The sequence below is a fragment of the Canis lupus genome, chromosome 31 (genome assembly GCF_003254725.2).
Source record: "Canis lupus dingo isolate Sandy chromosome 31, ASM325472v2, whole genome shotgun sequence".
Classification (NCBI taxonomy): domain Eukaryota; kingdom Metazoa; phylum Chordata; class Mammalia; order Carnivora; family Canidae; genus Canis; species Canis lupus.
This window is the reverse complement of record NC_064273.1, coordinates 37,464,560-37,492,427: the sequence shown is the minus strand read 5'-3', so window position 1 is coordinate 37,492,427 and position 27,868 is coordinate 37,464,560. Positions and strand designations below refer to the sequence as shown.

General features: G+C 53.4%; 2 protein-coding genes across 9 annotated transcripts in view; one reads left to right on the top strand and one right to left on the bottom strand.

Moving 5' to 3' along the window:
- Window positions 1–27,868, top strand: part of LOC112669191 (heat shock transcription factor 2 binding protein) — a 148,512-nt gene that overhangs the window by 20,433 nt on the left and 100,211 nt on the right. For 2 of the 4 annotated variants that reach the window (XM_049104590.1, XM_049104589.1), the window contains exon 1: window positions 26,208–26,456. The exons of 1 other annotated variant lie outside the window; for it this stretch is intronic. In XM_049104590.1, the coding sequence (XP_048960547.1) occupies window positions 26,208–26,456 (249 nt within the window). Of the gene's footprint in view, window positions 1–26,207; window positions 26,457–27,868 lie in introns of those variants that run through there. One more of the 4 variants, XM_025462098.3, reaches the window with a different exon arrangement.
- On the bottom strand, window positions 1,508–26,225 carry RRP1B (ribosomal RNA processing 1B). 5 transcript variants are annotated; one of them, XM_035709282.2, is made up of 16 exons: window positions 26,092–26,225; window positions 18,287–18,369; window positions 16,632–16,689; window positions 15,127–15,212; window positions 14,692–14,753; window positions 14,196–14,415; window positions 13,511–13,575; window positions 12,876–13,057; window positions 11,216–11,307; window positions 10,499–10,596; window positions 9,596–9,615; window positions 8,913–9,044; window positions 7,820–8,484; window positions 6,046–6,198; window positions 5,032–5,095; window positions 1,508–4,221 (listed from the first exon to the last, which is right to left on the bottom strand). In XM_035709282.2, the coding sequence occupies exons 1-16, from the start codon at window positions 26,219–26,221 to the stop codon at window positions 4,028–4,030; spliced, it is 2,304 nt and encodes a 767-aa protein (XP_035565175.1). In that variant the 5' UTR covers window positions 26,222–26,225; the 3' UTR covers window positions 1,508–4,027. The 5 variants fall into 5 exon arrangements, with proteins under 5 accessions (XP_035565175.1, XP_035565176.1, XP_025317884.1 ...); XM_035709283.2 differs by having other exon boundaries at window positions 8,913–9,041; XM_025462099.3 differs by having other exon boundaries at window positions 14,196–14,325.

Below are 27,868 nucleotides of genomic sequence, written 5' to 3'. Positions count from 1 at the left end.
GAAACTACAGGAGCCTGTGGGGGTGGGTGCCGGTCATCACCCATCTGTCCGAACCCGGGGAACGCACACCGCCAAGAGTCAGCCTGCTGCAGGCGGGGCACGCCAGTTAACGATGATGAAACAGCGCCCGTTCCTTGGTTGTGACCAGTGTAGCTCCCTCGGGGGAGGTGTCGTCAACACGCGGGGAAGCTATGTGGGCGCGCTGCACTACCTGCTCGGGGGCTCTGTAGACTCAAGACTGTCCTAAGGAGTAAGATCTGTGAATTTAAGAAAGAAGTCAAGTTCATAAATAAAAATCGGTGTGATTCTAGGACCCACTGTCAACATTTTGATGTAAATGTATAATTTTTAATTTTTTTAAAAAGGATTTTATTCATAGAGACACGGAGAAAGAGAGAGGAGAGGGAGAGAGGGAGAGAGAGAGGCAGAGACACAGGCAGAGGGAGAAGCAGGCTCCCTGCGGGGAGACTGACATGGGACTCGATCCCGGGTCTCCAGGATCACACCCTGGGCTGAAGGCGGCGCTAAACTGCTGCGCCACCCAGGCTGCCCTAATTTTTAATTTTTTTTTTTTTTAAGAATAAAAGGATCCTGGGATGCCTGAGAGGCTCAGTGTTGGAGCATCTGCCTTTGGCTCAGGGCATGACCTCTGGGGTCCTGGGATCGAGTCCTGCACTGGGCTCCCTGCAGGGAGCCTGCTTCTCCCTCTGCCTCTGCCTCTGGGTGTTTCATGAATAAATAAAATATTTGAAAACCAAACCAAACCAAACCTGATGTGCGTGGTTGCCGGCCTGTGGTGGCTGAGTGATGGGACTCCTGACCCCGAGCCCCCGGGAACAGGTTTGCTCCCCGAGGCCTGCACGGTGGGTGTGGGCAGAGGCCCTGTGCCGCCCCACCGGGGCGAAGGGAGAACTAGAGCCGGGCAGCAGCACAGTCAGGCCAGGGGGCCCTTAGAGCTCCTTCTGGGAGTTCACGTTCACGAGGTGTAGAATGGAAGCCCCAGGTTGACCCCGGAGCTACATTTTACAGCAGCAAGAGCCCGAATCCCAACTGCCCACTGTCAGAAGCGGACGGAGGGACGTGCATGTGGTGCTGAGACGTGGGGGAAGGCAGGACCGCGCGTGGCGGGGACAGGCCTCGCTGGTATTCCAGTTGTTATTCTGTGGGTTGCTGGCCCTCTGGGGAACCGGTGCTGGATCCACACCACAGCCGAGGAAGTTTGTGTGGGAACACAGTGCAGGTAAGGGTCAAGGGCACAGTGCCCGCCTCCTGCCCGCCCACCCACGGAGCCCGTCGCTGGTCCCCAGCATGAGAAGCAGGGCACCTCTGCTCCCGCACCCCCCACCTGGGAGCGGCGGCTGGCAGCCCCTTGCTGGCTCCGGGGCAAATGGGCCTAAGAGCCCTGGGGTCAGGCCCACCGGCCGCCACCCTCTGCCTCCCTGCGCCGTCGTCCCCCAGTGGCGTATTTCCATGCGCACGGACAGCCAACATCAGGTACAGACGTGAGTGCAAAGGCAGGGTTGGTTTATTGGACTTGGCTTTGACGCGACAGGCACTCTGCAGGCGCGCGTACAGGCTGGTGGTGAGCACACCGTCCCTGCCGGCAGAGCCAGGGCGGTTCAGAGAACAGATCAGAGGACGGGTTCCGTGTCATGTTCTTCCCACACTAATCGCCTCCGGGTTTCCCGGACCCTCCTTTGTGCTTTCAGGTAAACAGGAGTCAGAAAGGATTGTACGTTTATAAACTGTGATACCAAATTGTACAAAACTAACCAGGCGTGTGGGGTCAGGGGAAGATGACCGTTTTACAAAATACCGTAGGAACACCAGCATTAACGTGAGTTATTTCCAGTTTTGGACTCCAAGTCCCCTTGGCAACTTTGCTGAAGAAAAGAACATGCATTGAGTAGAAAACTGGTATTCTAAATACATTTTCTTTGTGTGACACATTCTTGTTGTGTGGATACATAATGTGAATTAAGAAAAAGTTTTTTTTTCCTCTCTTTGCTGCCAAAATGTAGGCATTAAAATTAAGCCACAGTAAACCCACTGAACTTACCCACAAAATGGAGTAAGTTGGGACAGATTTAGGGAGGGAGGGAGGGAGGGATGGCATCGAGAGGCGCGGCGGTGCGGCAGGGGCGTCTCTAACACTCCTCCGGGGCCTCTGAGCAGGGACGGGCGTGTGCTCCGTGGAGAGCGTCCAGCATGCACCCGGGGGCGGCCGCACCCACCGGGCCCTCGAACCTCTTGATGAAACACCTTTAACGCCGCTGGACTACGTGCTCCATCTTTAAAGCTAAAATGAAAACTGTTACAAAAATAATCTGGCTGAGGATCATGAAACTTTTTTTTTTTTAAAACAAAAAGTTAAAAATATTTGAATGTTCAAATCTCATCTTCTCTCACACTATCAGATTTGGTTTTGAACGTGATTTAAGTATCTTACGGAATGCAGCACATAAACCCCATGCAAGCACCACAAAACCATCCCGTACATAAGACTTCTCAGTACAATGACTATTTGACAGCTCAGGGTTAGTTATTTCTCTTCTCGTGGACTAATCATGACAAAACTTTATTACAGAGCAGGAAAAGGACAAGGTTCATCCCTCCTTCTGGGGGGGCCTCCATCGCCAGCCGGTCCACCTGACCCTGCAGGGGCGGTATTTGCACGCAGGGCCCCACCCTGATGACGTGATTAAGAAACCAAAGTCGAATCAATACAACCCCGCGATCCCAGCAGGCCTCCCTTGTCACGAGGCGCTGGCTGGTCTCACTGAGGCAGTGCTGGGGCCCTCTCGTGGGGAGGAGCCAAGGGGGCTGCCTGGGTTTTGGGGAGACGCTGGGGACCCTGCATGGGGCAGAGGCAGCCTTCGTCCAGGAGGCCTGAGATCCCGAGTGGAGGGTCGGCTGGAGAAGCACGGAGCACCTGCGTGCCAACACCATAGCCCCACGTCGCAGACCTCTTCTTTAGGTGTGCGATTTGTTATCTCATAAACTCAACACGGCGCCGTAAACTCCAGGGGCCTTCCAGAGGTGACCACCTGATTTCGGAATCTGCATCCTGTCCATCACGGGGGCTCAGGGCTGGTGCGGTTTCCCTCCGCTCTGTCCCTGCTTCCCCTGCTCATGTCTGAGCACCTGCCACCAACGTCTGTCATTAACAGAAGTCTATAAGAACCTTAAGTGCAAGCTTCAGCATTTCAGATAAAAGGTAGCTACGAACAAATAAATACAAACAATTCTTAACGGCTGATTTCCACCTTCCAGCAGGAACGCAGGTTTTCGGACACTGCAGCCACACCTCTGAAGAAATGAGTTTTAGTCTAAGTCGGGAAAGCTGCTTTTGGGCACGCCAGTCACCGGGGTGCTGGCTCGAAGGCTTACGGAGAAAGGTCAGAAGGGCAGGCGGAGCACAGGACCCGGAGGAAGGAGTGTGCTCGGAGTCCCGGGTGAGCGCCGCCAGGGGCGCTCACGAGGGAAGACACTTTGGGCTGGCCTGAGAGGTAGGAACACAAGGAGGGGAACAAGGCCCAGGGGAGGAAGGAGGCGTCCCGAGGGCGGAGGCTCTTCTCTCCTCGCCCCTGCCGCAGGCCCGTGGAGAGAGGCTACGAGCCTCCTGCTGACCCGGTGACAGGCACCTGCCAGGCACCTGCCGGACACCTACAGACAGGGGAGGAAGGCCACCGGAAAGCTACCCGGCATGGCAGGCACGGCGCCTGAGCACCCCAGCTCTGCAGTCTGCGGATGGGGACGGCACCTCCAGGCTCCCACCCCGGTGGGGGTCACAGAGGTCATTCGCACACCTGAGGGGCTCATGTGCCAACAGCGTCTGTTGTAAAACCTTCAGCCAGACACCCACAGCCCCCACAGAAGGATGGAGCAGCAGCAGCTCCCACTCAGAACCTTGTTTATACAATTTATGGGGATTTATAAAACAATAAAAAAAGGCCCCACCTTTTTAAAGTTATAATTTATAGAATATCTGTACAAAAACAGTCTCTAAAAGGACCCTGCTACTATCCTAGAAGAAGTCCATAGCGGTTGGCCTTCTCTTTGGCGTGGTGGTCAGCAGCTTCTTGGTCCCCAGGGGGGTGCTGGTGGGTGAGCTCGTGGGCGTCTTTAGCACTCCGTGGAGGGGCCTCTGCTCAGGGTTGAAGGCCACTCGGGAGGGGCCCGTGGGACTGACCAGGATACTCTTGTCTGTCTTCTTGAATTCTGCCCCGGATGAAAGCAAGGCCACGCGTTAGCGGAGTAGCATTCCTGGCCTGCCCAGCGCCCCAGTGCTGTCTCCCGTCGGTGCCGTCCCCCGTTCCCACTGCCGGCAGCCCAGCCAGGCCCGTGCGGTCACGAGGTCCTGCAGAGAGCAGGCCCCGAGCTTCCAGAGGTCACAGACTCACTATCCTGCTCCATAGAACGAATGAACAAATGTCCACGGACGGCATAGGAGGGGGCGTCGGGCAGGGGGGGTGAGGGAATGCGCATGAGCCTGAGGCTCAGGCGGGAAGAGCCTTTCATTCCAGCTGATCTGCTCCCCACACTCCCTCCAGCTCCAGAAACAAGGCCTGGCAAGGCCAGAGGCACCTCAGGCTCCCCCACGGTCTCCCCCCTTCACACGTACGTTTACGTGTAGGCCCTATGAAAGGTCAGATCTTAAACACATTACATCCTTCTAAAAAGCTTGGTTTCTGTTAAAACAGAACAAGCAAAAGGCACTGATACTAAAAGCATCTTCTCTTGGGTACGCGGCTCACAATGTTAGCAGATGCAGCTCGGCTGCCAGTGGTCCCCAGGCCACGAGGGCCTGCAGTGGTCTGGGTGCCCAGGCTCGAGGACACGGCTTTTCAACGCATCCCCCGCCAGACAGACCCCTTCCAGAGGCCCCAAGGACACCCCTCCACACCCGGCCCTGGATGCCCCACTGGCAGCTTGGCTCTGGACTTCTGACTCTGGAGCGGGTCAGGGCCCGTGTCCCCCGCGAGCCGCCTCCGTGGAAGGAGCCCTGCAGGAGGCTGACCCCACACTCACCCGCGGTCATGTTTCTGTTCAGCCCGAAAGTGACCTTCTTGGAGCTGGACGGCATCTTGTCTCGCTGCAAAGGGAGGACAACAGAGGGAATAAGACAGCGACCATGCCGTCCGTTAGGACTGGGGAGGAAGACCGGGTACCCCGTGATGCCTGAACCCCCCAACGTAACAGGAAAAGGCTCGCCATTTCCACGCTAGGACTCCCATTCACCAGGAGCTTTATAGTTTTACGGGTGCACGGAACGATGGGCCCACATACCGGGACGGGCTCTGGCTTCAAGGGCGGCACATGCGCTTCCCAGCGGTGCCCATACACACTCATCTAGATGATCTAACAATTCATCAGAATTAGCGGTTTCCTATTTGGGAGATTCCCAGATGTGGCTGCACTCTGCATATGACAAAGCACCCTCATTTCCATGTGAACCCCGTCACCTTGCCCTGCACCACTTGCTTTCAGACCATAAACGTTTTATAAGAGAAGCCGGATCTGTCTGTGGCATCATCGGCGAGTGTGTCTGAGACTCTGCACGCGTGTGTATTAACACAGCAGTCGTCCCTCTGCTAGTTCCAGCAGGTACCTACGCAGCACCCCCTCCTTTCTCAAAACAGCCACTGTCCCGTGGCCTCCTGGCAGGGTGGCCCAGTAGCACCCTCCTGGCGGCAGGCCCTGTCAGCCTCAGTCTGCGCCTCACCCTGTACCCCCCATGGGCGCCCGGGGCAGCGCCTGCTCCTTCCCCCACCCTGACCACCCCCGGGGATACTAAGATGAGGCATCACGCGCTGCACTCTCGATTCCCGCGGACCAACCCCTCAGGCCGGCCCAGATCACCGAGAGACGAGCCTGTGCTACCAGGAGGCGGCGAGAGCCCCAGAGCCACCTGGCCCCAGGGGCCCCCAGTGCGGCAGACCAGGGCTCCCTCGACAGGAACCTGCAGGCCGCGGGCAGGAGCAGAGGCCTGGCACACGCAGGCGGCGTGGTCGGGGTCAGGAGGGTGGCGGTGGGGTCACGAACCTGCAGGGCAGGGTGTGCAGAAGTGGCAGTGGCGCTGCTCTTGGCTTTTCTGAAGAACAGCGGCTTTGGTAAGAAGGCAGTGTCGAACCTCACAAAGTCGTTCTCCGTCCTCAGCTGCTGCTTCTTCGAGGGGCTTAAGGCGCCCCCGTCTCCCTGCACGAGGGAGGGGTGATGAGAGGGGAGGTCACACGTGTGTGCAGGGAGGCCATGTGGGGCCCATGGGCCACAGCGTCTCTGGCTCAGACACCCCCCCCCCCCCGGGTCTGCAAACACCTCCTGGACACGGCAGGGCGCAGACCTCAGGCACGCGGCACCACGCCAACAGGGCCACAGGGTTCCTAGCTTTTTAGCCACAAGAACCACTTTCATGGATCTTCAAGCCTAGGGCTCCTGAAGATTTCTGCTTTTCAAAGACCACTTGTTAAATAATTGAACGCACTTTCTCATTTCTGACCAAAGACCTCATCGTCCACCAAGAAGTTTGGTGGTGCAAGAGAGTGAGCACGCCCTTAGGACCTGCAGGTCCACTGTGGGGAGATAAAGGACCCTCACCGGGGGTTTTACAGCTGCCTGCAGCCCCCAGCAAGGCCCCTGCTCTGGTTCTGGGGTCCCAGGGTCTGGAAGCCCGATGTAGTTAACGTCACACGGCTGGATTCTGCAAGGTCCTGGCGTTCCTGGCCTAGAAGCTGAGGCCTTCCCCCAGGAGCCCTCCCCCCCCCCCCCCGGGTGGTGTGAGCGAGGGGTGGACCCAGGAGGCCTCTCTCACACGCCTTCACCCACCAGCGAGAGACACCAGACCCTTTGGGAGGAAAAGCTCCCTTGACCCTGCGGCTTATGAGCAATAGTTCCAACGCCAAGGAAGGTTGCTGAGCCTGAGAAATGACACGCGGAGATTTCCCGATGCTTAGTGAAGACAGGGCACCAAATGAACGGGCGTGGAGGCCCAAGGGAAGTGGTACCTGCCGCAGAGGTGCTCGGGGAAGGTCTAAGGTTACAACAGGCTTCCTGGAGCCCAGGGGAGAGCTCCGGGTGCTTCCCCAGCTGAGACCTTTCCTGGTCACAAGCGGACTCAACCACTCAGAGACACCATCAGCTTGGGATGAGCACTTGGCTGAGTGCACACGGGTGCCCGTTACCCATATGTCTGCCCGAGCGGGTGCTGGACGTGGTCAGCAGGCCCGTTGGGGAAGGGCTGGGGAGCAAATACCGGGCGCCCTGGGGTCATGAGGTTTTGTAAGTACTGCTGCCGCTGCTGAGGAGGGAAGGCTGCCTGGGCCAGCCCTCACCACCAGCGTGCCTCTACGTCACAGTCGAACGGTTTGCTGACACTGGTACAGACACGCCACAGGGCCACAGGCGACATGGGAAGCAGATCCACAGCCCACTCCTTGCTTAATTGACTCTAGATGTGTAAGCACAGACAGCTTTTCTTTAAAAAAATAAGCGAAAAGGAGAAGAAATTTGGCCCTCAAAGGGCCAAAGGTTGGCCGCGGGCGCATTGATGAAGGAACACCAGAGCAGCGTCTGACGGGGACACCTGCCTGCCTGTGCATACTGCAGGGGGCCTCAGCTGGGGGACACTCCCAGGCTTCCTGCCGGCCCTCTGCAGCCCCCAGGGAGCAGCCTGGCAGGGTGGGGGGTCCAGGACGACAGTCCCGGCCCCCAAGAAGAGGCACCTGTTTATTTCCTCCTGGTCCAGGCTGTTATAAACCAGGGCCGCCCCTCGGCCTGGAGCTCTGGCCTCGCCCTGCCGCCCCCCAGGGGGCTGGCTTACCAGAGCCTGCCTGAGCGTGGCCTCGGACTCCAACACCGCGCCACGTGCTGCCAAGTCAGACGTCTCCTTCACCTTCTTCCTCTTTTTCAAGATGGCAGTTTTCTGACTGGACGGGCTGTGCACGTCGGGGCTGCCGTGCTCCGCCTTCTTTCTCTTCAGCCTCCCGCCCGGAGGCGGGGGCCAGGCCAGTGCGGGGGGACCGCTGCCGTTGACCGGGAGGGCTCCGAGTTTCCGCTTCCTCTTCGGGACCGGGGCCCCGCCGGCGGGGGTGGCTCGCGGAGCCAGGTCCTGAGCACGGGCGCTGCAGGGGCCGCCAGGAGCCGCGTCCTCCAGGGGCGGCAGTGCTGTGGACTCCGTGCTCCCGGCCTGGACCCTGGAGCTCTTCTTCTTGGGCCGTTTCTTCCTGCTGTGGGCTGTGGGGGGCCCCGCGCCGCCCTGTTCCTGGGGGCCTGGGGTGGCTGCCGGCCTGGGCTCTGCTGCTGGCGTCCTCGGGGCTCTGCTCGCACCGGCCTCTGGCTCGCCACCTCCATTCTGTTCTGGGGGCATGGCTTCAGCGCTCGACCCTAAATGTTCAGGCTGGAGGTGGTTCTTCTTCTTCTTCTTCCTTTTCCTCTTCTGAACACTGGCTTCACCCTCCTCTTCCTCAGTAAGAAAGAACTTGTTTCCTAGAAAGAAACCCAGGCCCATGAGGGAGTGCCTGACATGGGGCTGACCGCTGGCTCTGTCGTCAGGTGCCGTCCTTTCCCTGCCCAGCTGGGACCAGACCCTCCCGATGCCGGTTCCCACAGAGACGGAACTACAGCCACGCTCAGGACTATGCATCTCCAGGCCCGTGAAAACCACAGCTGCAGGGCAGACACACCACACTTGCTCCAGAGGGCGCAGTCTGTGTAGCAGCCGCTACACCCTCACCTGCTGAAGGTGGCCCCAGGAGGAAACAGGGAGGCTGCGGGTGAGAATCCTTCCTCCTCAGCAACCCGAGCTGAGGCTCAGGCTCTGGCTCTGCCCTGACCCCGGAAGCCCTGTGCCCAGCCTCCCAGCAGTGCAGAGGCGCCCTCCTCCTCCCTCACCCACGTGGAGCTTGGAGGCTCACCTCTCTCTTTTTCCAGCTCGGTTTTCTCTAAAAGTTTATTTCCTTTTTTCTTGTGTCTTCCTCGGTTGAGGGTTTGCTCCTCTTCATCAGCAGAAATGTCCTCGGCAAAACTGAGCTGAGATATACTGCCTGCTGGACACCAAAGCCGCATCCAGTCAGCTTCCTGAGATGCCACGACTCTGTCCCCACCTCACACCGGCATTCTCCACCCTGACTTCTGCAACCTCGCTACCTTCCCAACCCAAATCTGTGGTGGATGCAGGAACTGCACCCCATGGGGGACACCCTGACAGCACGCCCCCTGGGGCTCAGCAGCCCACAGGCGTACATGGGGAGCAGGGTGTGCTGGCTTGCTCACATGTCCCTGGCTATGGACAACAGCTTTTCCCTTGGGGCACACCTGACCATGACGGCAAAGGAAAGGGAGCCTGAGATGTCAACTCTTTTCTTCCTAAAGAATCAAACTGGTATCTTCCTAAAACCGACGATGACCCCTCAGCCCAGTCTACCCCCTTCCCTGGCGCAGAGGCCTCCCACAAGCTCTGCCCAGCTGACGGCCTTCACAGGTAAAGGCTGTCTTATGTTCCCAATGTCTCTTAATCCTGTTTGTCAGTATTTGCTGTAAGTGCCTCAGTTGGGCCATGTTCATGTAACATCACCAGCTGTAATCCTGATGCCCTCACCTTCAGAAAGATCCTGGAACCTGAAACAGAGAATAAAAGTCCCTGAAAAAACCTCTTCTTTCTGTGTTCTGTAAACACACACATACCAGTTTTCAGATGTGCTACTTGGGTGTGTGTTCACTTTCTTTTCCTTCTAGGAGGAGAGGCTAACGGTGGTGTGATGTGAAGGACGCATTGCCCTCGAGGACGTGGGACGTGGTGATCTAGAGAGTCCACTGTGGTTCGTTCATGTGTAACAGAAGAAATTAAAACTTTTCTCAAGGCCAAAGCAGCCCATGTCTCTGCTTATGTCCCACTGTCCTCTCTGCTCACCTGGTGGAGAAGCACCAGTGCTGGGTGGGGGGGCAGAGCACCAGGGGAGCCAACAGAAGGTCCAGTTCAGCTCTGTCACCTGCCAGCAGGGACCTCGGGCAAGCCTCGTGCCCTGGCTGAGCCATCAGTGAGGTGGGACATTAGAAAAGCCTTGCAGGGCTTCTCCTCACAGGAACTAACTTATGTCAAGTGCTCGGACACTTGACACTGAACACAGTGGGTGTTCAGTTTCTGGTCACCAACCACGAGAAGCCAGGGTGCTCTGCACTCAATGACTGGTGTGGCAGACCGGCACGGGCGTGACCACAGTGGGAGGTGAGGGAGCCGACACCACTCAGTGGCACCCTTACGCGGCAATCGCTGGCGGTACGAACGGCCGTTACTGATGTGCTGCTGCTGCCCCACGAGGACGTGGTGGCCAGAGTTGAACTCTTAGGGGCATGTGAAGCATACACGTGTGGGTAGGGGAGCAGCTGTTCCACGAAACTTTCCTGCTGCTGTGTGCACGCCCAGGCTATGGCTAGACGTGATGAGGGCCGGGGACACAGCCTCCACTGCGAGAGTCCACAGACTGCGCCCACAGCCACTTACTTTTTGATGAGTTTGGAGAGACGCTTCCTGTTGAAGGGTGGGATGTTTTTCCTGTTGGTGATCTCCAGGAGCCGGTCCGCAACAGCCTTGTAGTCGAACTGCGTGAGAACAACAAAACGTAAGCCCGCAGCCAAGCCACACTGACTTAGAAAGTCACTTCCACAGGTGACGGCAACCAGCGGTGTGGGCTCCCAGGCGCATTCGGCAGCAGGCCGGTGGAACAAGGGAGTGCTGAGACTCAGCGACCAAAGGTTCAGTGCGATCTCTGAGAAGCCTGTTCTATTTGTTCTTGGGGGATGCTATTCTTCATCCATCCTGTTTATTCTTTCTTTAAAGAAAAACTGTGGTAGAACACAGCACAGAGTTGGCCTGGGTGTGGCTCTCTGGAAGTGTGATCTAGAAGCCGACCTGTGCTTGGTAACACAGTCACCTTTACTGGAAAAGCGCTGAGCTGCCTTTGTCGTAGGGAGCGCATGGATCCTAACAGCGCACGCTGGGATGAAGACTGACAGCTTTCATAACTCTGTCACGTTTTTTTTTTTTTTTTTCTTTTCTCTGTCACGTTTAAATGTGCCTCCAGTAAGCTCATCGTAAGGAAGGTGACGTCAGCGAGCAAAGGGATTAAAGACGACGGGAGCCGCGGGCCTGGGGATAACGCACTCTGACCCTAATTCCCACTTAGCCAGGCCTACTCCACAGCCAGTCTGTTCTACCAACCTGGAGCAGGGGCCCAGCGTCCTCCAGGCGCCCACCGCCTCTCTCCCCGTCGCCGTGGACCCCGTCCTCTCTGCAGTGCTGCTTGCCCAGTGCTATCAAAACACACCCAGAGACAGAGCTCTTTAAACACAGTCACTACTTCCAGAGGAGCCACTGTCTCAGTGTCTCTTCAAACAGAAAACCCCTGCAAATACATTTGTCATCTTCCAAAGCAGTTTTGTTAAAATAAATCCCACAGAAATCACACATTTTGCCTTTTAATTGCATCACAGACAAGACCTCTGCTGCCCTCAGCGCCCTCCGGCGAGCTTTGCCTTCCGTTAACACTGGCGGCGGGGGACGGGAGGCCCTGGGCTGGAGGCCGGGAGAGCGGAGCAGAGCTCACTCAGGAGTCTGTCCCCGGTTTCAGGAAAACTTGAGGCCGGGGGTAGAAATCTATGCAGATAACACACTCACGTCTCAGGGGGCTGCCGCAGCAGACACAAGTTAATGCTAATGCAACTATTAACACTTAGAAAATAATTCAAAGAGCACTAATGCCCATGAAGAAGCAGATAAAACTACCAAGGAAAACTCACAACTTTTCAAATTTTATCTGCTTGTTAGTGGTGGGGCCTCTGGGCACAGCCTCGAGAAGACGCAGCAGAGCCCTGCATGCATGTGCGGGTCCAGGGCCACAAGCACGACAAAAGGAGCTGGGAGAGGGTGGCTGGTTGAGACAAAGGCCGGGCGCGCAGGAGGGAGCGGGGACGGCCCCCACGACTGCATGAAACCTGCTCAAGGGCAGCTGGTTAATTCATCTACACTGAATTTAAGATCAAAGATTTTCTTCTTTTGAAAAGAATTATTTTTCCAATTAAGGAATAACACATGATTGCTGTAGAAAATTTAGGACAGAAGTACAAAGCAGAAGTCACCCATTAACTCTGCTTCATGCAGCCAACTATTAACATTTTGATATCCTTCCAGATTTTTGAAGGCACATACCAAACCAGGCTCCATAGACTTTTGGGTCTTGTTATAAAAAAATGTTTAATTAAATTTCCTCTGGCCACTAACTTTTGAAATCTTTGCTTTTTAACGTCTGTGTGACATTTTAAAAGCATGCGCACACCCGGACCTGAACGTTTACCTAATGCTGAGCCCTGAAATGCTGTAAACCACTGCTGGAGTGGGAGGGGTCTGCAACTGGAAATGTGGGCTCCACATGCAGTCCCTGCGGGCTAAGACTGGCCCCGGCCATCGCAGCCCACAGCGGGTGTTACCCAAAGAGGGACCCAGAGATCAGGAGGCAGCGCTATGGAAATAAGCGTGTGTTCGCCACGTGAGCACCAAGGACCCTCTTGGAGATACAAGTCCACATCAGGATGTTTAAATACATCAAAAATCCAAACAACAAAAATAAACAAAAGCCAAGGCAAGAGCAATGGTAAAGTGAAACCCTAGAGGGACTCCCGTGACCCTGGGAGGCAGCACATGCACGCCGCGGAGGGCTCCCGTGTGTCAGCGCCCCTTGGCTTCCCTTCTCGGGGAGCTCATGGCAGGGCTCCCTTTGATGAGGTCTTAGGTTATCTCAGTGAGACTCCAATGTATGTACTAAAGTGTTCACCTGAGGAGAATTTTATCTAAAAAGACAGACTGTTCAAGGGAATCCTCTTACCAGGCTTCTTTTTACTGACTGGTTTTCTCCATGCCACCTCGTTTTCAGGCATCTCATCTTCGGAGAACTCGTTCTCCTCCCCTTGGGCTTTCTGTTCCTCGAGGGTCTCTTCCGGTCCGAAAGGAGACTGGTCTACGATGACTTCCAGCACACCCCTAGCTATAGTCTGTACCAATGTCTGGCTGGGGGTAGAAGTACAGCAGAGAGAAGGTGATGACAACAGAAGACCTGGTCATTTAGCAGAGGTGATGGGGCACATGGTGCACGGCCCACTCTAGCCTCCCCAGGGCCCAATGTGACCCATTGCCCGGCCCACAGTGTTGGCTCTCCTGACCACACTCCCACGCCAGCCGGCTGTGGCTGTGCAGAGCCAGTGGAGCGCCACGTGCTGAAGGCAGACAGAACTGCGACTGTGGGGGGGGTGTGTCTCCTGAAGGTCTGTGGTCAAGCCAGCAGAGCACAGGTAGGACTCAAAGCATCACAAGTCTTGCTAACAGAAATTCAAAGTTCAGCTGTTCTGGGGTTTGGCTAAACTATCACAGGTGTCTTGCATCAAGCCTCTCAACAATTTAACACCAGTACCCACAATTAAGGACCAAATGAAGTAGAGAAAAACAAGCATGGGATTCACTTACTCCTTAGTTTTGGCAGCAATTTTGCAGAATGGATCAATAAATTGGAGATTCTGATCTGCCAAAAGCTGAAATTTAGGAACAAAACAAAATTTTTTTGTATGTCCTAGAAAAAGGAGCCGTTCACATTTTTCACATAGGGTTAGATCAGGGAAACACCTTTGTCAATGCTGAAAACGCACTCTGCGTGAACTGCCCAGATGCTCGGAGCCAGCTCATGGCCATCTTCCAGCCACATGGGCATCAAAGTGCAATGACCAGAGAAAACCACCCCACTAACCCATGCTGTTCTGCATTCCCTGATCTAGAGACAGGTTCAATCGACAGAGATATTGTCAGAAACTGTAAGATGAAATAACAAAAAATCATTATGGTGAGCGTGTCCTTGTGTTAACTATTGGACTGTGTCAGTTGCTTTCAATTGTTTTATAAGCAGGACTTCAAGAACATCCTTAGCTCACAATCTTTGTTCACGTGTCCTATTAGCTGCTTAGGACACATTCCCAGATGGGGAAGGATTTGTCAAAAGACAGGGTGAGCCAATTTATGTTGCTCCTGTTGCTGGTAAGGCCGGTGCTGACCACAGCGTTTTCTCCCCAGCTCCAGGAACATGCGGAGAACCAGAGTCCCCGGTCAGGTCCGCTGTGGTCTCATTACACCCCGGGCCTGATGTCTCACTGCTTCTTACCTCTTTCCCTCCCACTTTGGATAGTTCATCCAGATAAATATCAATGAAGTGGAACTTCACTCCATTAGGAGACTGGCTCTCAGGATGCAGGATTTCTTTCATCAAGACATCCAGGAAGAGCTTGATTCGGCTGAAGAAAACAACACACGCGGTCCTATTAACTGCAGCATGCCAGCTCTTCCCTCTTCCCCCAAAGAAAACAGTCACGTCTGTTCTTGTGCTACAATGCGTAACAAACAGTGCAAGGCTGAGAACGTGCTATGAGGGAAAAGCAATCCCTGGAATCGGTAGAAACGCGCATGTGCCCCCACGCCCTCAGGAGCCTCTCCTGGGCTTCGTGTTCTTCACGCCTAAGGAGGTTCTGCGTCTCAGTCGACGGAGGGGAAGGCAGAAATCACGCCACTCCTACTAGCTCGCTAACTGGAACGCTTGAAAGTCACACTATCCCTTTCAACATTTTAAAGCCACCAAATGCTTACCCCAATACTTTACCAACCTTTCTTCCCAGCCATGTCGCTTGAGAACTTCAAAGGACTGCCTCAGGACCAGGCGGATCAGCTAAAGATAGACAACTTTTGTTACCAAAGGGAAAGTAAGAAATGCCGGTCAGTCAGCAGAGTGAAGAGACCAACGAAATTGGTTACAGCCTGCGTCTCCAAAGTGAAAACACAGTCACAGTCATCTCATTGAACTTTTCACCAGGAAGTGTTAACTAAGGATCCCCAGACTCACCCCCAGCAGCTGAAAGAGAAAACAGAGCGGCCTGCGAGACCTAGTCGAACACCGTCCCGTGATCCCGCTACCTCTTGCCACACTAAGCCTGGGGCTTGCTCTGCTTCACAGATAAGCCCTCCCACTGCTCTCAAGAAGCTCAACATCCTTCCTTTACAGGCTTCGAAAGCACACTGGGGGAAGGGCCTTCAGATCTTACCATATAATATTTGCCCAGGCGCAGCCGGTCTATCCCCTTCCACTCTCGATTCATTGTTTGCCAAAAGGTTTGAATGAACAGGTGTTCTGCAGTGAACAAAAGCTTTTGAATACTTGGTTTTCAGATTCACATATTGCCATAAAGCAAGAAAGTAACAAAGGGAAACAAACTAGGATTATTGTTTACTTTTTTCCAAGAATTTTTTGGCAGCTAGAAAATTTGGTCCATAATTAAATATGCTCAGTAATTTATTTTCCATTCCCACAAAAGCCTATTATAACAGGAAGGCTGATAATATCTTGATATTCAACTGTAATGCTCTATGAAGCATTTTTCTTTATCCACTGCAAAGCCTTGTTTCTATTAAAATCAAAAATTCTCTGAGCCACATCCATGGGCCCTTTCCGCCCACCTACACCTAACAATCAATCCAAAGCCATTAATTTTGATGAACACTTGGATGATCCGCATAGAAACTCAGCTTTTTGTTTCATGTTCCATGTCAGCTGGTTGAGCTCTAATAAAACATTCCATTTTTCTCTTCTGAGCCACGAATCTACCACTTTTCCATCCAAAAATAACTGTTGGATTTTTTGGTTTTACTTCTTTTTGCACAATTCTTTCTTGATATCTGAAAACCTAGATAATATTCCATGGGTAGAATTCTGCTCATTATGGGTCAGCTGGGACCCGGCTGAACCACAGAGCCACTGGGGTTTCGAAGGCCAGTGGGATGGCTCTGCTCCGAAGAGCGCCAAGCAAATCCAACCAAATCTGCTGTCTTTTTTTTCCTTTGTCAGCACAATCAAAACCTGAATGTCTCAGAAATAATTCATTTTCTCCCTTTGTTTTTTGGCTTACTTTATGGCTTACTACCAGTGATGCCCTTATGTGGCTCCAGTCTTCAGGATGTCCTGGTACCCAGAGGTGACAGCAAACAGTGGCATATGCATGCCCAGCCTCTGAGTTTTATTTTTATTTTTAAAAATGATTTATTTACTCATGAGAGACACAGAGAGGCAGAGACAGGAGAAACAGGCTCCATGCAAGAAGCCCAATATGGGACTCGATTCCAGGACTCCAGCATCACACCCTGGGCTGAAGGCAGATGCCCAACCACTGAGCCACCCAGGCGTCCCACCTCTGAGTTTTATTAAAGCAACTCAGAATGTGGAGACTCAGGAGATTTTCATTTCTTTAAAAAATGTATACATATATATATCCATTTATTTTTGAAATCTATCAGAGGTCACACAATACTGCACAATATGCCTCTTTCATTGGCCCTCTTTTGGGGTCAACATCTAAGCTCTTCAGGGCTTTCTCACAGGGAAGGTCTGTCGCCCGACATCTACACCCTGGCAGCCCTGGGCACAAGTTCAACAAGCCCCCTGGAAAGAGGAAACTCTGAAGGAAGAACAAACAATATTGCCTAGTTTCCTATGCAAGTTACCCAAGCTGATGAATGAGGAAGTTCTGAAAGTTATGAAAACATCAGGACTTACGGGCCTCTGAGTTGTTAACAACGTGGACGAGTTGGGAAATAGTGTTCGCTAGCTCCTCCTGCAAAGGTGGGGTCGGGGAGAGACAGCAGGGTTATTATGCGGCAGCACTGGACGTCACAGCATCTGCTGGGGTCTGGGCCTCTTGTTACATCACTGTTTAGATTTTAGCAAATGCTGAAACTCCCAATCTCAGTGGACTATTGTGCCAATGTGATAATGCCTCCGAGGATCACGCTGTAGGTTTAAGATAGTATCTCTAGTTTCAGTTCAAATGACCTACAGAAATAAACGGTCAATTCTTGGCTTTAAAAGTACATAGCTGGAAAAAAAAAACGTAACTGACGTGGACATCCTACCCTAAGCCACCAAATTCTGGCATACAGATGCAAGGGGATCCCTGGTGGTTAGATGTGGGGACTGTCACTCCTCAGGGGTGTGTGTGGAACCAGAAAGTCCCATCCTAGGCTCACTCGCTTGGAGCCAGGCTGCGATGGGGGGTGTGTGTGCAGGGGGTGGGCCAGAAGCGAAGGTCAATGGCACCCATCCAGGCTCTGTCCAGGGCAAAAGGGCCATGTGAAGAATAAGTCCTGCTACAATGCAGCAAGATCACTGGTGGGGAGAATTTGGTGGTCTGGGTCTAAGAAGAGACCTGCCCTGGGAAGTGTCAATAGAATCCTGTTCACAAGTGACATAAAAAAAGAACAGCCATCCTTGGTATGACTTGCATTTACTTTACCTGGGCTCACGTCTTCCTCACCCATTTTAAATGAAAATGATGCTCCTGTTCATCTGTTTTCTTCCTCCACTAAAGCTGTCGTTTGGTTTGTTACTTTTGAATGTAACTTAAAAATATTTTGCCCTGCTGTCCTACTCAAAATATGTTCAGTGAAGTAAAAGCAATAAATCAAAGCAGGCTATTACATGGCTTGGGGAAAGTGGTAAAGTTGCACACCAAAATCCAGACAAGTAAAATCTATAATCTTTTACGTATCGAAGGGCTTCAAATAGCGTTCCTCAAGGCTTACTCTCCACTTCGACATTGGCAGGTTTGCTTTCATGCACTAGAACAAAACTCTGTAGACAGCGAAAGTCATTTTCTTAAATTGTTTTGGTGGTGGGGTTCAGCATGCTCGGCAGATGGGTCTAGAAGCACATGCACATCTGTGCCAAGTCTCCCATTGACTCTAAGGGTAGAGGTTGTCAGAGGCAGGTCCACTGCTTGCTCTACTAGGCTCCCGACCCTCAGCAGGGTGACTGCCCAGTCACGGCACCCGTTCAGATCATGCCAGAGGTAGGCTCGGAGCCCGGTGCTCACAGGCTCTTTGACTAGAGCCATGACATTACTGACCACAAATAATAACATACTAAACAGAAGCTTCAAAATATGTAAAACCTTCCACGGAACCAACCTATGAAAATATGACAGAGAAACAAGAAACTTCTATTTTATGCCTCTTCTTCGTTATCTGAAAAGATAACTTCTCTGCTTGGCCACTGTATATCCCTTTCTGATGGACAAGAGGCGGGCAACTGAGCCCTGAGCAGCGACTTCAATTTCTTTACGTGCACAGGAGACAGACACATAAAACGAGCAAGCCCTTTTTATCCATCTGGGCCAAAGCACCAGTCGTCTGACAAAGGGAACTGTATGTTACCTGTAGGAGGGGTTCGTCCTGCACCCACATGCAGTAGAAGAGCCCTTTCCATATTTTTAGAAGTTCTTCTTGACTGAAACCTCCTAGAGGACAAAACAGCACAGACATCTTACTTTAGAGTCCTCACATATCCTGTCGCAGGGTCTAGAACTACCACGTGACAGGAACAACACCACAAACATCTTCATTCTCTCACCCACTTTTTTTTTTTTTAATTTGAAGCATACACTTCCTTGGTGGTACAAAATAAACACATATAGATCACGTAGTTTTATCATCTATGGGGCAGGTGGTAGTGGTGGTGTGTCCTTACCATCTGAGGAGTGTAAGGAAGTACATGTCATTACAAAATTATTAATGAGGTAGTCATTTATAAAAATAGCTCCCTCTGTGTGCTCCTCTCTGCCAAATCTAGCATATCACTCTGCATACCAACATTTGCATTATTCTTACAAAATGAAATTGCAACTCCTACAAAAGATACAGGATTTGCTTAAGTCCCATACAACTGGCCCTGGGGAAACTGGCAGAGCTTTGAGATATTTTTACAAAGATAACCTCCCACAGCTTTTTAGAGATTTTATTTATTTGAGAAAAAGAGTGTGCGACAGAGAGAGCATGAGCCAGGGGGAAGGACAGAGGGAGAAGCAGACTCCCCACTGAGCAGGGAGCCTGATGCAGGGCTTGATCCCAGGACCCTGAGATCACAGCCTGAGCAGATGCTTAACTAACTGAGCCACCCAGGTGCCCTTGCAAAGATATTGTTTTAAAGATCCTGGCAAGAAGTCAAACTTGGCTATATCTGGATTTCTTTCCCTCCTGGTTATAGTTTTCATTTCCTGGGCAACATTAGCTTTGTTTTAAGTGACATCACCTTGGTTAGCCTCGTTTGGACTCCTTTTTAAGCCCTGTACTACCTCCGACTAAGCCACAAGTCATACACAGCCTTTTAGCTCCTGGGCAGACCCCAGATGTCATAATTGCTGAGTAACATATGGGATCTCAAAAGCCAGGTGAGTATACATTCTTGGAGTTTCCAAGTCGATGGAGAACAAACAACCCTTGAGTCTTGGTGCATGTTACAAATGGTCTGTGTTAATACTTCATTAGGGGGTACTAGGAAAAATCGTTTGGAATATCAAAGAAGGACAAACTAGGTGAATGCATACAAGTACGTATACACTGGGCATCAATGTAATTTCAATATACCAAAAATAATTAAAAGGTGGCAAACAGATCCTTTTTGATGTATTGAAGTTTAGTGTATTCAGAGTGAGAGTGAACCTTTAGAGGTATATAGGTATTGACTTCCAAGTTACCAAAGACCTTATATTAAATATCAACAATTTTATTACGGTGCATTTTGATTGTTAGTTTCTACTTAAAACCAGTATGCTAAAGAGTAAAATTTATTAAAATACATTTCCTTTAAGAGTCGGGCAAACCTCATGGCATGGCAACTGGCTCCCCCGACCCTCGGGCACCTTGTTATAAGCCACACCTTGGGGGCCTAGCTATTGCTAGCACAGCTACAGTGAGTGATAAATTTCCCTGGAGCTGAGACAACTGCAATCAGGACCACAATAACTTTGTCAAAGTGACCTGTGTTTATATTCAATCATGCTAAGACTAATGAAGAATTAGGGACGCCTGGGTGGCTCAGTGGTTGAGCATCTGCCTTCGGCTCTGAGCACGATCCCGGTCCCAGAATCGAGTCCAGCATCAGGCTCCCTGAGAGGAGTCTGCTTTTCCCTCTGCCTGTGTCTGTGTGGCTCTCATGAATAAATAAAATCTTAAAAAAAATAAGACTACTGAATTAGTGGGCAGGGCAAGGATCACCCTTGGCTGGCTGGGAAAACATCAGATGAAAAATATACGGGGGGAACTTAGAATGGATAAATCAGATGTCGGTAACACCCGAACCTACTGATCCACCTTAGCTCGCAGAGTCACCTATCAATCGGAAGACCACAGCACCACCTGCTAAGTATTCTTACAAAAACCAAAACCAACTGACACGTCAAATCTGACTATTAACCAGTTTGTGGGGAAACACAGGGGACAGAGGAATATGTCAGGTGAGACCACGGGATACAGTCACCAGGGCAAATGGCCCGTTCCAGCAACAAGTAAACAGCAAAGGGAAAAGATAGGAACGGCAGCCAGACCAACTGAATGCAACGGCTGCCTCTTGCTTGGATTCTGATGTGTCACAGACAAATTCACAAAATGATGGGAAAACTCAACGGATTAGTTATTTCACATGAAGCAACTTTAAAAAAAGGTACGATAATGGTACTGTGGTGATGTTAAAAAGAGCCTGTCTTCTGGAGCTCCATAATGAGGTGCGTGGAGATGTCAGTGGGAGGTGGATGTGGACAGATGGGACAGACCAGGCAGGTACTAACTGGTCCTGAAGCGGAGTACTGAGTACTCTATTTATCTGAAAGGTAAAAAGTACTGCACAAGGTCACTAAGGTGTTACCAAGGGCCGTTTTCGTTCTTCTGTTTGTGTAGAAAGCTCTTCATAATGAAACTAGAAAACCAGAACGCCGGCCAACTTAACAGCAAACAGGATTGGATGACGCTGTTTCCTGTGTTAAGGCCTGGAGCTGGGCAGTCCCGGGGTCTGCGGCCCCCTCCAGCGCTCCCCCCTTCCAGGCAGGGCTCGGGGAGGGAGACAGTGGTCTGCGTGGGGCTCGGCCCAGAGAAAGGGGAGCCAGCAAGCTGCGCTTATGTCGAATACGCATGAATTCCCTCAGCTACAGGGCTGCTGCAAGGCTGGACAGATGACCCCAACTCAGAGGCTCTTGCTCTCGCCAGCAGGCTTGAAGAGGACGTAGTGTGCACCTGCACTCGGCCACCTCACCAGCTGCTGGGGAGCCTGTGTGAGAAGGGAGCCCATCTAGAGGAGCCAGGTTTGCCATGGAGAAAAAGTTTGGTGCCATCAGCTGAGCTCCTTCATGAAGCTGTGCTTTGGTTTTCCCCCTTAAAACTGGTCTGGGGGAACCCTGGGTGGTGCAGCGGTTTGGCGCCTGCCTTTGGCCCAGGGCGCGATCCTGGAGACCCGGGATCGAATCCCACGTCGGGCTCCCGGTGCATGGAGCCTGCTTCTCCCTCTGCCTGTGTCTCTGCCTCTCTCTCTCTCTCTGTGTGACTATCATAAATAAATAAAAATTTGAAAAAAAAACAAAAAACAAAAAAAAACTGGTCTGGCTGGGCAGCCTGGGTGGCTCAGCGGTTTAGCACCGCCTTCAGCCCAGGGTGTGATCCTGGAATCCCGGGATCGAGTCCCACGTTGGGCTCCCTGCATGGGGCCTGCTTCTCCCTCTGCCTGTGTCTCTGCCTCTCTCTCCGTGTGTGTCTCATGAATAAATAAATAAAATCTAAAAAAAACAAAACAAAACACAACAAACTGGTCTGGCTTAGGGGCACTTGGGCATCTTTCCAGATCTGTCCTGTGCTTTGACATAATGCTTACATATGGTACAGACACACACAGACACATTAGCTGTGTGTGTGTAACCTAGATAGCGTCGTGGGTTCTACACATTCCACGTTCTGGCACTTTTCACTTAAAAGCAGCACAGCGTATATTTCCAGATGGTTCTAAGAGCACTAGTGTGTCACGCCAACTCTAAGTGATACTGTGACATACCGAGTATCTGTGGTTACCCCACACCTGTAATGGGCAAAGGTGCAAAGGATATGTATGCTAGAGAGGTTTATGTAATGGAAAACTATGGATTTCAACAGTCACAGGGTGACAGTAGCTCCTAGGCAGTGCGCAGGAAAGGGGGTCAGGTGTGAAAACAGATTGCTTCTTCCTAAGCGAGGCAGCAGAGTGCAGAGGACACAAACCCATGGCCAGGCCCCAGCTCGCTACTTGTTAGCCGTGCTATGTAGAAAACCATCAGCTAGCCCCTGGCCCTGTTCTCTCACCTATGATATGTGTACGGTTTAGGGTCACAGTCAAAATTAAAGGCATGTACGAGAAGCACTTTGTAAGAGTAAAGCGCTTTTCAGTGCTATTGGTAGGTAATACGATTGTCTTGTGTTCTCCACCCACAGGCTGCTGAAGCTCTCTCCCCTTTTAAAACACTTATTTTCAATATATGTATAAAAATCACTTGTTTTTGCCCAGGAATTTAGTTTTTATTTAAGACTTAAAAAAATAAATTTAGAACTTTTATTAAGTACTTTCTACCCTCATGGGGCTCAAACTCACTACCCCAGGATCGAATCCCTGGCTCCACTGACAGCCCCAGGCACCCCCCATTTTTTGTAAATTGACTTACAGCCGACACTCAGTGTTACATCAGTGTCAGGTGCTCACCACAAGTGGAGCTACCATGTGTCACCCACACGACACTGTTACACTACCATGGCCTATATTCTCTACACGACTGTACCTTTCATCCCATGACTTACTCATTCCATCACTGGGGGCCTAACGTACCCATTTTTGAAGGCTTTAAAGCGAAACAGAGAAATGCTCATTTAATTTCCTCTCACTCTGAGGGTGAAGGATGTATCTGAAGCAGGTTCAGCCCTCAGGGGCTTTTCTGTCTTCTTGGGGTTGACTTCCTAAACCAATGCCACCAGGTTTCTGGCAACAATATAGGTTTAGTTATTTCACAGCAAATGAGGCGAACATGAAGTGAGACATGGGCAGAGTAAATTTCAACAAACTGTGAAATGAGAAAACCCTGACCGCTACTCTCGGGATGAAATGAGCTCAGGAGCATTTTAGGTTGGGGTGAGTCCACACCTGGTCAGTCAAAACACCTGCAGCTCTCATCTATTCTACCTACAAGGGGCCAGGACCCCTAAGCCTGTTAGTATGAAGAAATACTTCCTCCAATACTGAATCTGAAGCCCCATCAGCCGTAAGATGTACGGTTCTCTACGTGCCACCAAATGAGAGCAAGAGGGCACAAGGTTGATTTTAAGATCCATCCCAGTTTCTGCAGATGTTACATGTTTACAGTTGCAGAATCAATAAAGCCGGGGGGGGTGTGTGTGTGTCTGTTTTTCATTCCCTGCTCTATTATTCTCAGTGCCAACAATAGTAAGAGCACACAGTAGGTGCTCTGTGTTTGCTGAAGACGTGAATGAACGGTACAAATGAGCTCTCATGGGTAAAACCATAGATAGCGATCATTCTGTACGTGCTCTGTGTGAAGTTACAACACCCCAGAGCATCATTTAGCTGCTTTAAGCACTACAAAAGTTCCCAATTTGTTTACAAAGCTTCTGGGGTTCCTGGCTGCCCCAGTCAGTGGAGCATCTGCCTCCTGATCTTGGGATCGTGAGTTCCAGCCCCATGTTGGTCGTAGAGATTATTTTTTTTAATTTTTTTTAAAGATTTTATTTATTTATTCATAGAAACAGACAGAGAGAGAGACAGAGATATAGGCAGAGGGAGAAGCAGGCTCCATGCAGGGAGCCTGATGTGAGACTTGAACCCAGATCCTGGGATCATGCCCTGAGCCCAAGGCAAACGCTCAACCGCTGAGCCACCCAGGCGTCCCTAAATTTTTTATTAAGTAAGCTCCATGCCTAGTGTGGAGCCCAGGGTGGGGCTTGAACTCATGACTCTAAGTTTGAGACCTGAGGGGAGATCAAGAGTCAGACACTCAACCGATAGAGTCACCCATGTGCCCCAAGATCACTTAAAACAAAAAAACAAACCCCCACAAAACTATTTATGTTGCTGGTGGGCAGTTCTTCATACCAGTAAGACTAAGATTTCAGATTTCCTTTACTACACACGAAACAAAACACAACAAACCGTGAGCCTGTCAAGGAGACACACACGTCAGGTCAAGTTACTCCCCAACTTGCATTTCAGGTCCACGGGGGACAGTGGCGGCAGAAGCCCGGCTTATTATACCTCCCTGTCACCGTCTGTGACATTCACCATGCAGTTCCTTCTTCAGAGGCCCAGCATACTCTACGCAACGTGGGCGTGGTGGTGAACAAGATAGTCTCTCTTGGCATGATGGGCACTGACCAAACAGGACCTGGGGGCACTGGTGCAGACCCAGTGGCCTCATGCCCATGTCCCTGCAGATCCTGGGCCCGCTCATCAAGCTCTGTTTGGCCATTTCAGCCCATATGTACTGCATCTGGCCTTTCTTGTGTTCTTGTGTGGAGGCAAGCCCGGTATGCCTGGATGTGCTCCCACTTCCAGCTAAGCAGACAGACGGAAGTTTACACTGTTTGGGGAAGAGTGATACAGTAACAGAGAACGAAGAAGCCACACAGCTAAGTGCCATGACAGACACACACTGGATATTTTGGAATCCTGGAGGGGTGGTGTGAGATGGTAGGGAAGGCACTTTGGAGGAAGTGATGTTGAACTGAATGCTAGGAGTGCGCAAGAGAAGCAAAGGCGGAGAGGAGAGAAACGATGCATGTATACCAAGAGTCAGCACAAAGCATCACGTAGGGGCCGAAGTGGCAAGAGAAGGGAGGACAGACCATTGCCTGCAGACCTGGAAATCCAAGAAGGTGGTGACGTGATCAGAACCGTTTTTAGAAAATGACCCGGGCTGGTTTGTGGACGAGAGGTTCAATAGAGGGTCAAATGGACTTAAAGAGATTGGCTAGGAAATAAGCAAGTTCAGAGTCTAGATGAGATAAACGGTGAGGGCAGAGTAACTCAGCAGATGAAACAGGCAGAAGCAGCAAGAGACCATGGATGAGGGGTGGAGGAGAAGACCGGGAAGAGCCATCCAGGACATTATGGTGCGTCCAGCCTGGCTTTGAGGGGATGGCGGGAGCTAGCACCTAAGATGAGAGAACACAGGCGGCAAAAGTGAAGCAAGAGAGAACAGGTTTTAGGGAGGAGGAGAATGAATCACGTTGGGGCATTCGAGTCTGGGGTGCCCACGAGGGACACCCAGGTGGAAGCGCCTCGTCCGTGCATCCTATCTGCGCTGGGAGCAGCCAGGTCTGCTCCCGCAACTCGAGCACTCGGGGACCCGAAGCTGTGATAATAAACGTCGCCTCTCCGCGAGATCCCTAAGCAGAACTGAAGTCAGAAATCTGGTCTTCCCTCCTTTCTGGGGCACGTCCCACAGAACTGTATTTTCTTTTTCCCCCGGGGTGGTCCTTTTCCATCTCTCCTCAAAGACCAAACGAACTGAGAAAGTCAGTACAGAGACAGATAACGCCTGTCCTTTCTTTCTTTTAGGTTATTTACTTATTCGTGAGAAAGGCAGAGACGTGGAGGGAGAAGCAGGCTCCCTGCGGGGGAGCCCATGCGGGGCTGGATCCCAGGACCCCGGGGTCACGCCCTGGGCCACCGGGGTGGGGGTGGGGGTGTCCCAATACCTGTTCTGTCCAGTAGACTGGCAAGGCAGTAGTGTTAGCAGTCAACACGTCAAAATCAATCCGAGCGCAGCGCAGAGCCTGCGCCGTGGGCGGTGGTCCGCACCCCCGGGGGCTGCACCGCATGTCGGGGCCCGGGAGCTTCGGGCTGCAGCCCCGACGGCCTGGAGCGCAGCGCGGCCCCGCACCCGCTCCCGCACCCGCAGCCGCTCCCGCTCCTGCACCCGCAGCCGCTCCCGCTCCGCTCGCCACCGCAGAGGCCTTCCCGGACCCGCTCCCCATCCCCTCCCCGCCCTCTGGACCTCTCCGAGCTCCCCGGCCCCCCGGCGCCCCCCGGAGGTCGGGTCCGTCCGTCCGTCCGCCCGCCCGCCCCCTCCCGCCCCCTCGTCCGGGCGAGCGCGGCGCAAACCCCCGCGGGCAGCCCCCCCCCCCGCCGCCATGTGCGCCGCTGCCCGCCCGGCGCCCACCTGTCTCCCTCTGCGTCTTCACGCTGATGTACTGGCGCAGCTTCTTCACCGCGCGGTCCCGGATGCCCTTCTCGTGAGACGCCAGCCGCTGGGCGAACTGCAGCTCGGCCGGCTGCATGGCGGGGGCCATCGCGCCCGCTGGACCATCCCCCGCCGCCCGCCGCCGCAGCCTCCCGCCGCCGCCGAGCAGCTCGGGGCCGCGCCTGCGCAGAAGGCGGCGGGGCGGGGCCGGGGCGGCGCGCGCGCTGATGGCGTCACAGAGGCGCCGGGCGCCGCCGCTCGCAGCGCGTCCCGGGGGCGAGGGCGGCCCGCGGCGGTTCGGCCTCGGCTGGCGGGCGTCGCCGCAGCCGGCGTTTGGCGGCGAGGTTAGCGAGCGCCGGGTCTCGCCTGGAGGAGGCCCCGCGCCTCCAGGCCCGCTCCGCGGGAGCTCCGTGCGCCGGGCGGCCACCCGCCGAGCCTCGGCGTCCGCGTGCTGGGCTGGGGGCTGGGGGCTGGGGGCTGCGGGCGGGATGCTGGGGACAGCCCCGTTAGGGGCGCCCTGAGGGGCCGGGGCTGAGCCCCTGCTGCCCTCGGAGCCAGCGCCCCCGAGCGCCCCAGTGTCGGGGCCCGGGGCAGATCCCAGTGCAGAGGATGCTTGGGGTCAGGGGTAGGTCCCGGTGCAGGGCAGGTCAGGGTCAGGGTCAGGGTCAGGTCCCGGGGCAGAGGACGGCAGGGTCAGGGTCAGGTCCTGGCGCAGGGGTGGCAGGGTCAAGGCCAGGTCCCGGTGCAGGGCATGTCAGGGTCAGGGTCAGGGTCAGGTTCCGGTGCAGAGGATGGCAGGGCCAGGGTCAGGTCCTAGGTCAGGGGATGGTTGGGGTCAGGGTCAGGTCCTGGGTCAGGGGATGGCAGGGTCAGGGTCAGGTGCCAGTGCAGGGCATGGCAGGGTCAGGGTCAGGTCCTGGTGCAGGGGTGGCAGGGTCAGGGTCAGGTCCTGGGTCAGGGGATGGCAGGGTCAGGGTCAGGTGCCAGTGCAGGGCATGGCAGGGTCAGGGTCAGGTCCTGGCGCAGGGGATGGCAGGGTCAGGGTCAGGTCCTGGGTCAGGGGATAGCAGGGTCAGGGTCAGGTGCCAGTGCAGGGCATGGCAGGGTCAGGGTCAGGTCCTGGCGCAGGGGTGGCAGGGTCAAGGCCAGGTCCCGGTGCAGGGCATGGCAGGGTCAGGGTCAGGGTCAGGTGTAGGGGACAGCAGGGTCAGGGTCAGGTCCTAGGTCAGGGGATGGTTGGGGTCAGGGTCAGGTCCTGGGTCAGGGGATAGCAGGGTCAGGGTCAGGTGCCAGTGCAGGGCATGGCAGGGTCAGGGTCAGGTCCTGGTGCAGGGGTGGCAGGGTCAGGGTCATTGCCAGTGCAGGGGATGGCAGGGGCAGGGACGAGGTCAGGTCCCAGTGCAGGGGATGCCGGGGCTAGGTACAAGACAGATGCAGGGGATAATGGGTTGGTACAGGTCCTGGCATGGGGACAGATTTAGAGTGGTTGTTTGCGAGTGTGCTCTCCTGCCTGGAGAACATTCGGGGGACTTGGGTGTTGTTGGCAACCTGCTGGCCTCAGAAACAGACGAGGTCTTAGTTGTGCAGGACCCAGTACACTGGACCGCGCTGGTGGCACCGATGGTGCACGCTCGGCCCGCGGGGCAGGTGAATGGACCAGGTGGCATCTTCCCGAGCAGGTGGTCGTCTGGGCTACAGGCGGCTGGCTGGGCTGGCCCTCCGAATCCCGGGCGGACCCCCGGAGGAGCCTCGGCTC